Here is a 12,300-nt window from a genome sequence, read left to right on the forward strand (position 1 = left end):
CTCTTATGTGTGCTCATGTGTATTATGTGTGCTTGCAGAGGAATTTGATAGTGATAGTGACGGAGGATGATTACTTCAATTTATTTGTTTAGTCACACTATGCACTACAATGTCCCCAGTCTTACAAACCCCATGAGATCTATGTTGAATGGTCAGACCTTCAGGAAAATCTGAAGATGTAGGTTGAGAAGCAGAGGATGACAAAGACTCATCACTTGCATGTGATCCATCTGAACGGCGAAGAGGAGTCCATACACCACGGTCAGGTCTATCCTTATTTCTTGTACGTTTGTCCTGCTTCTCACTGACAAAACTATGCACATCATTCCCAACAACCTTGTCATCTTGAGCTCCATTTGTCTCCTTTGAAGCCAATTGAATGTGTGGAGGGCGAGGAGGTCGTTTCTCCTTCTCTAAGTTAGAGGCTTGGGACTGTTGCTCCGTCTGGAACATAGAAGATTGACTTTGACGTGCATCCTTGTTTAAAAGTATGCTTCTGATTATCCTTCCACTACCTTCACGTCTCTGATTCTGCTTGGGAGCATTTGCACCAAGTATATTCTTTACTGGTGATGTTACATTCTGCTGCAGTAAATGCTATATAATTAAACAATGCATATAGTTAGAAACTCCATACTGAAACTATGATGGAGATCAATTGAAATGTGAAGAGTCAAAAGTTTACATATACTACAAATGGCATATATGACTTTAACGTTCAAACATATTTACAATACACAACACACTCAATTCTTCTCATGAAAAACAAAATGTGGCCCTGGCTTCTTTTCTTTCTTGTTTCAAGCTTCCTTGAATCCTTCCTACATCTACATTGCACCACCTTTTGGTAGGCACCAGTTATATAAACTTCTCATTTGCACATGAGAACATAACTTTGTGAATGCAAGTTATCTGTAATATGATTATGCAGTAGATACTGATGCCCAAGAATTATTCTCAGAAAGAAAACAATAAGAAATTCTCTAAGAACACCAAAAATGATGTTTTCAACATATATAAACTTCTAAAGGAAAAGAGGAATATATAGTTTAGCTTGTAAGTCGGTAATATAAGTCAGTAAATGACAACTACAATAGGATTGGATATTTCTAATATGAAAAGGTAAGGATATGAAAGCCATCAAACAGCACCAACATAAAAGGAAAAAGCACTTCAACAACTAGGACTGGTGCAGTGATAAACAAATAGGAGAGCTTTTTCACTATAGTAACTATCTAGTGAACTGTAAATTATATCCATGTCATTTCATACAGATATCTATGTTCCTTTTTCCAAAAAAGATTCAATCTAAATTCATTTCCATCAAATCTCATAATGAGATGTCTATAATCATCCATAAATCCAGAAACCTCTCTATCGATTTGCATTCCCAATTAGTTCAGCAGTTATAATGAATTCATTAATGTTTGATCCACCAAACAGACCTAGATAATCTTGTTTACAGGGCTCTTAAACTTCTATTACAGATATTAAGCAATAAACCATAATTCATTACTGTTTTTAAAAAATCTTAATTTTTTAAATTTCTATTATATGAAAAACATAAATCTTAATTTTTTTTAAAAATGCTTACATGAGAAATTTCTCTCTCTTTTCCTTTCAGGAGGAGGACTTTCTTCTTCCCAGCATCAACAGCTCCAGAAACTCCTGAAACAAGCAGAACCATCAGTGGTGAACAAACAAATAGAACATTATGAATAAGAAATCATACATTGGAAGAGGAACAAAGTTGTTACACAACAAATATATATATAATAATCAATCTATATGGTATTTACCAATAAATTCTAAAGATGTGAATTGGGAGAAATATAAAATTTTTACCAATTACTTGTCAACAGAAGGGGAAAAGAAGATTGGGTGTCACAAAATCTTGCATTAAAGGCAATACTGATCATTAATGATTTTTTTTTTCCCAAAATCTTGCATTAAAGGCTATACTGATCATTAATGATTTTTTTTTTTTCTTTTGTTTTCACAAATTTTGATGTGCAGACATATTTTTCATGACAACTAGAAGAAGGGTTCATTTGGTAGTGATTCTGGTAAAAGTGATTTTAGTGTGTAATGATTTAGCAGTGCTTTTATGAGAAACACTTTCCTGAAGAATCAGTTAGTGTTTACATATAAACCATAAAGTGTTTTTCATAATGTTTTCGGCAATGTTTTACATAACAGAAAGCACTTTTCAGAAGAAGCACCTATCAAGTACTAATCTAAGAATCAGTTCAAGTGATTCTCTGCTCTCTAGATTTTTAGAACTATGCAAAAAGCCTAATTTTTGTAAGGAAAGTGCTCCCATGCATTAGGAAGCGCTACTAACCCTCTAGAATCACTTCCAAACAGGCTAGAAGTCAACTGCAACAAGAAGGATGTTTTACTCTAAAGAATTCTATTTTTTTTTTTTCCTTTTGATGGATAAATAAGAATATTATTAACAACAATTCACAGAAAAAAAAAAAAGAGCATGCACCAAAGTACACATGGGGTTTACAAAAGGCGCCAAACTGGCAAAGAAAATGAGAGAGTTGCAAAAAGCATCTTTCTCCCATCAAAAAAGTGTCCAACCAATTAATAAAATCTAATAAAGACAGAGGCTCCATTTACTAACGATTCTATCAAACTTTACTAGGTTAAATCTGGTTTTAATTGGGCTAAAAAATGCAATGTTTCAGAACCCGTAAAGAAAAGAGAACCATAAATAACCCTAGTTAGGTACAATTTTTCATTTTATTATTCATTTTTATACCTTGATATGCACAAATATTAGGCTCTAGTGAAATTATACATTTACTATTCCAACTTTCAGAAGCACTTGTCCTCTTGAAAAACAAGAACATCGCTTCATTACAAACAATTCATTGAATTATACTGCACAAGAAATATGTCATTTGTTCACTCATTATCAGAACTTCTATAACCAACTGTCAGCTTGTCCTTGCTTATGCATCACAATAGATCCTCCCTGTCTTCTTTGGGAGGCTCATTTCTCCTAGGGCTTCCTCAGAGACCTTCATGGAAGCAATGGGGAAGGAGCCGGAGGTGTTGGCCGATGAAGCTTTGACTGTCGAGGGGTCGCTTTCAGGCTGACCGACGCTCACCAATGAGGTGCTGCTACGAAAGCCTCCAAGTACCCTGTTTCTCACTCCTGCTCACTCTTTTCTTTGGGGTTTTAGGCTTTCTCTTCTACTCCTTTCTTGAGTCCCAACGAAGCTTTGATGGTGAGAGAAGGGGCTTTCGGTGGGTCGGATGGTTCTGAGGCAGTGGCAGTGGACTGTGACCCTCTGCGATTAGCGTCAACAGAAGCTGCTTTAGTCCTTGAGGGCCGGAAGGAGCTTTCTTGTGGCTCGGTGGACAGTGATGTATAGGCTGAGCTTGCAATTGTTCCGTTTGGGTTGGATTCCTCTAGGCCCTTGGCGACGTTGACTGATTTTCAAGCGAAAGTGGGGGAGCAGGATGAAAGGCGGAACACTAGTTGCCTCGCTAAGTTCAGTCAGTGTCTTGGCATGCCGAAGAAAGGTTTCGAAGAGGAAATTTTGTACCTTTTGAGGTGGATGAAGGGGATAATTGACCAAAAGGGGCAGGACAAGACTTCTAGAAAGGCGAAGTCACTGTCTTCAAAATCTGATAGGTAGCTTAAAAAATTGGAGTGGACAGTGAGCTATAAAAAAGCTAGAATTGATATTGGATTTGGCAAATCCGATGGGGTTTCTGTGTCGAGGTGTAAATGAAGATAAGAATGTGATCCTGGAATGTTAAAGGGACAAACGACAGGGATAAAAGGAAGATAATAAAGTCAATAATTAAATCACAGAGGGTGGATGTGGTGTGTTTGTAGGAAACCAAAATTAAAGAAATGACTACTGGGCTTGTACATAGCCTTGGGATGGGTAGGTGTTTAGGTTGGAGTGCAATTAATTCAAGGGGAGCAGCTGGTAGCATTCTTGTGTTCTGGGATAAAAGGGTGTTCGAATTAGTTGGCTTGGAAATAAGGGAGTACTCAATTTCATGTGGCTTCAAGTACTGTGAAGATGGTGTTGTGGGTGTTTACTGGTGTGTATGGCCCGGTTTGCAGTAGGGAAAGGGAGAACTTTTGGATGAGCTTGGGGCAATATGAGGTTTATGGAGTGACCTTTGGTGTGTAAGTGGGGATTTCAACATGGTAAGATTTCTTGGGGAGCGAAGTAGGGGAGGAGGGTTAACTTCAACAATGAGAAGATTTTCAGAGGTGTTAAGAGGAGCTGGAGTTGAAGGACAATTCCTCTGTAGGGGGGTCCTTTCACTTGGGAGGGGTGAGATGAATAACCAATCCCATTCTTGACTTGACCGGTTTTTAGTGATAGATAATTGGGACAACCTGTTTAATGGGTCTATGCAAGTTGTTTTACCCAAACCGGTTTCTTACCATTTTCCCATTTTGCTTGATGGAGGTCTAAGGAGGGGACCTCTCCTTTCAGATTTGAGAACATATGGTCGGAGGAGGGGTTCAAAGAACTGGTTAAGAATTGGTGGGTGTGCTTTAATTTTAATGGGACTTTCAGCTTTGTTTTAGATGCAGAATAGAGAGCCTTAAAAGCAGTATTGAAGACTTGGAATAAAAAAGTGTTTGGTTTAATTGAGGCTAGAAAGGGAGAAGCTCTTAGGCAAGTTGTGTATTGGGACGAGAAGGAGAAAGGTTCAGTCTTAAACCTGGAAGAGTCTGAAGCCAAAAAGGAGGCAAGAGAGTCTTATAAGAAATGGGTTATGAGAGAGGAAATCTCTTGGAGACAAAAATCAAGAAAAATGTGGTTGAAAGAGGGGGATAGCAACACCAGATTCTTCCACAGGATGGCGAATGCACACAGTAGAACAAATTGATTATCCAAGGTGAAAGTGGTTGTTGGCATACTGAGGAGAACGAAATAAAAGCTAGTGTGGTTGGGGCATTTCATAACATCTTTTCAAAAGAAGAGAGGTGGAGACCCAGTATTGACGGGTTGTCCTTTGAGGGGTTAGATAGTAGTGAGGTTGAGAGGTTGGAGCTTCCTTTTTCGAAAGAAGAAGTGTTCGTTGCTCTCTCTGATTTGGGTAAGGACAAAGCTCCAGGTCCGAACGGTTACACCATATCGTTTTGGCTTTTTTGTTGGGATGTTGTGAAGATATAGGTTTTGGGTTTTTTTAGGGACTTCCATGAGAGGGGTAGATTTGTCAAGTCTTTGAATGCTACTTTCCTAACTCTTGTTCCAAAGAAGGGAGGTGCAGAAGACTTGAAAGATTTTAGGCCGATCAGCCTTGTGGGTAGCCTATATAAGTTGTTGGCTAACGTGTTGGCCAATAGGCTTAAAAAGGTCTTGCGCAAAGTGATTACAGAGTCCCAAAATGCTTTTCTGGAGGGTAGACAGATTTTGATTACAAATGAGGTTGTGGACTCAAGGTAGAAAAGCAAAGAAGGTGGTGTTTTGTGCAAGTTGAATATTGAGAAGGCGTATGATCATGTGAATTGGAAGTTCTTACTTGCAGTGCTAAGAAAGATGGGCTTTAGAGAGAGATGGATTAAATGAGAAGATTGGTGCAAATCTACTATGAAGTTTTATGTTTTAGTAAATGGTTCCCCTTCTTGTTTTTTCCCAAGTTCGAGGGGTTTGAGACAAGGAGATCCCCTCTCCCCTTTATTCGTGATTGTCATGGAGGTGTTTAGTTGTCTCTTGAGGAGGGCAAATAGTGAGGGCTACTTATCTGGTTGGCAGGTGAGAGATAGGAGTGGTGATGAGATTTTGATCTCGCATTTGCTATTTGTTGATGATACTTTGGTGTTTTGTGAGGCGTCGCAAGACCAGATGACTTATCTGAGTTGGCTTCTTATGTGGTTTAAGGCTTGTTCGGGTTTGAAAATCAATTTGGAGAAAAGTGAGCTAATTTCGGTGGGTAGGGTGCATAATATAGGTGACTTGGCCTTGGAGTTGGGCTGTAAAGTGGGCAATCTCCGTTCTCGCTATTTGGGTCTTCCTTTAGGGGCTCCCTTCAAATTTGTGGAGGTTTGGGATGGTGTTGGAGAGAGATTTCAAAAAAGGCTAGCCCTGTGAAAAAGTAAGTACACCTCAAAGAGAGAGAGACTCACTTTATTCGAAGCACTATATCTAGCATATCAATCTATTTCATGTCTCTCTTTTGCATGTCAAAACAAGTGAGGTTGAGATTAGAGAAGATTCAAAGGGATTTTCTTTGGGGTGGTAAGGCTCTTGTGCATAAACCGCATCTAGTAAGGTGGAAATCGGTTTGCTTGGAGAAAAGGAAAGGTTGTTTGGGTGTGAGAAATCTCTCTTTGATGAATATAGCCCTCTTATGCAAGTGGAGTTGGTGGTATATCAATGAAAGAGAGGCCCTTTGGAGGCAAGTCATCAATCAAAAGTATGGTGAAGATGATGGGGGCGGCATTCCCATGAGGTGAGTGAGAGGTTTGATGTGGGGTTGTGGAAATCTATTAGGAAGGAGTGGGATATTTTGAGTAGAAGGTTGGCATTCCAAGTGGGCAATGGGCAAAGAGTGAGATTCTAGAGGGTGGTGAGGAAATGAGTCACTATGTGTGTCCTTCCCTTATTTACTCTTTCTTTGACTAGGGAAGCTTGGATGGCTAATGTTTGGTACCCTAAAGGTGAAGGGGGTGGATGGACCCCTCTTTCTCTAAGGCCTTTAATGATTGGCAGTTAGATTTGGTGGAGCGTTTTTTGTAAAAAATTCAAGCAAATAGGATTAAGAGGGATGTGGGTGATAGAGTGATTTAGACAACTGCAAGGTGTGAGGCCTTTTTGGTCAATTCTCTCTACTCTATTTTGGAGCTCGGAAATTCTCTTTTGTTTCCTTGTGGGAGCATTAAGAGATCAAACACGACACCTAAGGTGGCTTTCTGCGCTTGGGAGGCATGTTGGGGGAAAGTCTTAACTCTGGACTAACTTCAAAGGAGGGGGCACTATTTGGCAAATAGGTGTTTCCTTTGCCTCTTTGAAGTAGAGGCGGTTGATTACCTTCTTATTCACTGTGCAAAGGCTTAGGTTATTTGAAATCTTCTTTTCTCCCTCTTTGGTTTGTCTTGGGGTCTCTCCTGTTTAGTGAAGGAAACTCTTCCTGGGTGGCATTCTTCTTTTGTGGGTAAAGCTCATAAAAAGGCTTGGTAAACGACCCCTTTATGTATATTTTGGATAGTGTGGAAGGAAAAGAACATGTTAGCATTTGACAATAAGAAGTTATCGATTCAAAGATTGAAAAATCCGTTTGTATGTAATATGTAATCTAGGTCTAGGGTGTCTGTGGATACAAGCCCTATTTCTCTTGTTAGCTTCATTGATTGGTTAGGCTCTAAGTAAGGGCAGGTGATGTTTTTTGCTTCTTTCCCTTCCCCGTTGGGCTATGCCTCTAGGCTTTTACTGTATACTTCCTCTATACTATGAGGGCACTGTTTTTTAAGTTTCCTCTATTCATTATATACGTCTTTTCTTTACCTATCAAATATATATATATATAGGAAAAATGAGTTATCCTTCCCAAAAAGCAAAATCTGATTGAAGAAAAAACCCACTAGAAAAGATAGTAAAAAAAAAAAGAGGAGATAGAAGAAAAATCCACGAAAACAAAATAACAGCGAAACATGCACAAAAACCAGTGCTTATGAAGGTGAAGGATCCCTTATAAAAATGTCAAAATTGAAGTTAGCTAGATAATCTGATATCTGATAAGCTGAAAAATAATCTAGGTGAAAGAATATCAACTCTAGCTATGTCAAAGATTTGACACAACCAACCCCAATACCATCATTGACCTTGCTTTGCATTTGATTCCAAAGACACAACAATAGTAAAATCCCCCCCTGAACTATGGGATTGGACAGTCCCAAAGATCTAGTGAAAAGCATTACCCACAAAATGTATTAATTTCCACCTCAATAGTTGATTCTAAAAAGGAAAATCTAGAGAATCCTCTCAATGCATTACATATGCTCTGTAACCAATCCTCCAATCCAGCCCCAGTCACCCAATGAGTAACCAGTAAGATTAAGTTCGAGTATGTAGCCTAGAGGAGTTTTTTGTCCAGCAAGCAACTTCAACCCTCCCTTTCTAAACAAACCTCCAAGGCTACAATCTAGCAAGATCAAGCTCGATAAGGTTCCACCAAAAGCATCCATGACTGAAGCACAGAGAGGCGAAATAAAACGCATAACCTCCCATAGAGCCTTCATGGACTTTCATTCATGCCCAAATATTTCATCATGTTTATCAAGTTAAATTACCCAAAGCAAAGCAATACAAAACACTGCCAGATGCCTCTGCCATTACTCCAACATATGAGGGCTGCCCAAAGTTCCAATATCTTACCAATATTCACACAGGTCAAATTCATGCAGTTCACAAAATGATATTAGAAAGATTTGTCAAAAATTCTGAAGAAACAGAACCACCATAGAAGATAATCTAGAGTCCTTGACTTATCCAAGTTCCAACAACTGAATCAGCATCAATCAGAAACCAAAACACAGCCAAAATCAAAGAATAATATTAATCTGCACCAAAGAGTTGGCTCAGGTGGTAAAAGGTGGGTGGAGCACATTGTTTTGCTCCTAAACAGTTTTACTTCTCCACTCCTCTAAAATGATGAAACGGCAATTAAGACCATTCTACAATGTCCAAAATGATTTAATGCAAACAACAGGTGAGTGACAACATTGGCTGCTCTGCACAAGGATGATTTTGCCGGATAAATATGTATTGAACATGAAGATAAGTACTAAATTCCCTAACAAAGTAGGCGTATAGATTTTATTGACATATTTGGTGGTAATTAAGGTGTGAATGATCTTTTTCTTTTCCTTTTATTTGTATACATCCTGTGTACATGGGCTAAGCCCCCCTTTCTAGAACTATCCAAAACAAAAAAAAATTTAAGAATTAGATATTTCAAAAAAAAGCAAGATAGGAATAGAATAAGTAACAAGATGCTTTAATAATCAAAAGTTTCAAACCAAGTAAGATTAGAATCGAATGTATGCACTATTATTTTCAATTTACAAAATCTAGAAGTAGAAATGGGGAAATGGTGAGATCAAGCTCATTTACAATTTTTTTTTCTTCTTTGATAGGTAAAGATAGGTATGTATAACTTAACAATAGGAAAAAGCACACCAGAGTACACATGACATATACAAGGAGCACCTAAAGGAAGGCGTCAAAAGAGAGGACACAATAAACCACCCTAACTCTCAACAAAACCCCCTCAATCTACAAAATCAAACAAAAGCATTGAGCCTTCACTTGTACATGTTAACCTTAAGCTGAAAGAGTACAAAGAAACAAAAATTTTAGGCCCTGTTTGACAAATATTTTGAAAACAGTTTTCTATTTCTCTCCCCCCCCCCCCCCCACACCAAAAAAAAAGAAAAAAAAAAAAGGAAAGCATATAAAACAGGAAACAGGGACCTATTTGGCAACTATTTTTTAAAATAGTTTTTTGTTCTCTGCAACAAAAAAAAACAGATAAACACATTTCACAACCAAAAAACATAAAACAGTTTTCTATTTTTAAGAACAAAAATACATTGTTTTCAAAGAACATCTTTTAGTTGTTTTCTAAGGGCTAATCCAAAAGATAATTATACAAATATAGAAAATGATTAAAAATAAAACACTACAAATAAAAATTATTTTTAAAACATATTTAAAAACATAGAAATTGTGTAAAGAACATTTCAAATTCCCAAATACACTTTTGTTGTACAAAACATCTTATCTTTTGTTGTACACTTTCGTTATAAAAACTGTTTTTCATAACTGTTTTCAAAAAGACTTCCCAACCAGCACCTTATCTTTTGACCAATCATTCCACCAAATTGTCCAAAACATGCAAAAGGGGACAGCTTTCCACACCTTTTTCTTTTCCTTCCATATGAAGGAACCATGCCAACTTAATAGGTTATCTTCCACCAAAGAAGGGACACCCAAACTACACTAATAAGGAGAACAAGAGATGTCATAGAATCCTTGTTTTGGTGCAATAAGTAGAATATGATCAATAGACCCCCTCAAGTTTACAAGGAAAACAAATATTCACTAGTGGTCACCCTCTCTTCCGAAGATTATCTAAAATCAAAACTTTTCCTCAACTAGCTTTCCATGCAAAAAAACTCACTTTGGACGAGACCCACGAATTCCAAATAATGTTTGTTGCAAAGTGGACTGCCCTCCCTATTTCCAAGACAAAATAGAAAGATTTGACTGAAAACATACTCTTTTCAGCATCCTTCCAAAACACCTTGTTGTTTTCTTCCCTTCTAATTGTCTTTCCTAGCAACGTGGAGAAAAAGGTCTCAACAACATCCAACTCTCAATCATTAAAGTGCCTAGTGAAGCACAAAATCTAATGACCACCGGCTCCTAAGTCTTCCCATAAATCCCCCACCTAAGCCTCCTTTGACAAAGCCAACGCATACCCAAGCTCATTTACATATTATATTATGGTCATTAACTCATAAAATCTATCGTGTATCATTTTTTATTTTTCCATATCCTACATCACATCGAATCTTGCATTGTACGTTTTATTTAAATAATGAAAAATAAATTAAAAAAATAAGCATGCATATATGAAATACATATATATTGGAAGCATTAATATACTAATAAAAAATCATTTTTTTATGAAAAATAATAGGATTTAAAAAGTTAAATTGCGTTATATCATACAAAAACATTGGGCACTAGAGCTTTGAGAAGTTCAATTTATCAAAATATGAGTTTAATGTTGAGATTGGAGGAAATTCAAAGAGAGTTTCTATGGGGTGGTGGTGGGTAGATGAAAAAGTTAAATCTTGTGAAGTGGTTGACAATGTGTTTGGAGAAGAGCAAGGGGGTTAAGGATTAGGCGTCTTTCTTTGTTGAATAAGACACTTTTGTGCAAATGGAACTGGAGGTATGCAGTTGAAAGAGGTGCCTTTTGGACACAAGTAATTAGTGGAAAATATGAATAGGAAGAGGATGGGTGGTAGTCCCATGAAGTTAGATATGGGTATGATGTCGGACTTTGGAAATCCATTAGGAAGGAATGGAACACTTTCTTGGGTAATTCTTTTTCTATGGTGAGAAATGGGAGCAGGGTGAAGTTTTGAAAGAACAAATGGTATGAGGATGAACTATTGTATCTTTTCTTCCCTTCTTTATATGCCTTATTTGTTTCAAAAGGGGCATGGGTGTCAGATCTTTGCGTTTAGACAGGGGAGAGGGGTCATTGGAACTCTTGTTTCTCAAGACCCTTGAATGATTGGGAAGTAGATAAAGTCAAGGATTTATTTTTAGGGTTGTAAGGAAAGGTAGTTGATAGTGCAAGGGATGACAAAATGGTGTGGATGAACTTGTACAATAATAAGTTCTTTATTAAGCAATTATATGCCACTTTGCAATCGAGGGTTTTGGTTTTATTTTCAAAGCAAGTAGTCTAGAATTCGTGGATTCCTTCTAAAGTTAACTTTTTTGCGTGGGAGGCTACTGGAGAAAGTTTAGACTTTAGATCAGCTTTAGGAAAGAGGGTGGTCTTTGGTCAATAGATGTTTTCTTTGCAAAGAAGAAGAAAAATCCATAGATCACATTCTCCTCAATTGTTCAATGGTTCAGATCCTTTGCCAGTTGTTGTTTGATCTTTTCGATATCCACTGGGTGTAAGTTGCTACCATTAAGGAGGCCCTATTAGGGTGGCACGATTCGTTTATGGGAAAAAAACGAAAAGAAGTTTGGAGAGTAGTTCCTTTATGTATCTTTTGGACAGTTTGGAAGGAAAGAAATTTCATGTCGTTTGATAACAAGGAGCATTCAACTCATTTTTTGAAGATGTTCTTTCCTAGAAATTATTAACCTTAAAGTATATTTTAAACTATTAATATAATAATTCTTTTAAGGAAAAAAAATTCTAATTCAATTTTTTTTCTTTAGAAACCATGAAAAATAGTTAGTAGTGTAGGAATCATATTATTCCATCATGCATTGTAAGTTCCTATCAACTATAATTATATTAGCTTATAGAAAAATGGGGAGGTACTTCATAAAAACCAATTCCACAACCTTGTTTAATGACTCGCAAAGAGGGATACTAAAAAGGATATTTGCTTGAGGAACATAGCCCTTCCAGGTAAGTGGTTATACAGGTTTCCTAGAGACTGCAACACTTTTTGGTATCATCCTAAGCATTTGTGGGTTGCACTCCAATGACTACAATGCTAACATTGCTATTAAGTGGTCACATTTTGCCCTTGGCAAGCCATATCAC

General features: G+C 37.4%; 1 protein-coding gene across 9 annotated transcripts in view; it reads right to left on the minus strand.

The window, feature by feature from the left end:
- The window catches only part of LOC100852735 (regulator of nonsense transcripts UPF3), a 46,009-nt gene that overhangs the window by 5,218 nt on the left and 28,491 nt on the right, over nt 1-12,300 (minus strand). For 3 of the 9 annotated variants that reach the window (XR_009467165.1, XM_059741332.1, XM_059741330.1), the window contains exons 8-9: nt 1,595-1,668; nt 159-582 (exon numbers count right to left, since the gene is read on the minus strand). Coding sequence is in view for 6 of the 9 variants with exons in the window: in XM_059741332.1 (XP_059597315.1) it covers nt 159-582; nt 1,595-1,668 (498 nt within the window). In the remaining 3 variants the exon portion in view is untranslated. Of the gene's footprint in view, nt 1-158; nt 598-1,594; nt 1,669-12,300 lie in introns of all 9 variants that reach the window. The other 6 variants (XR_009467164.1, XM_059741331.1, XM_059741329.1 and 3 more) reach the window with 2 other exon arrangements.

Source organism: Vitis vinifera, chromosome 12 (genome assembly GCF_030704535.1).
Source record: "Vitis vinifera cultivar Pinot Noir 40024 chromosome 12, ASM3070453v1".
Taxonomy (NCBI): Eukaryota; Viridiplantae; Streptophyta; class Magnoliopsida; order Vitales; family Vitaceae; genus Vitis; species Vitis vinifera.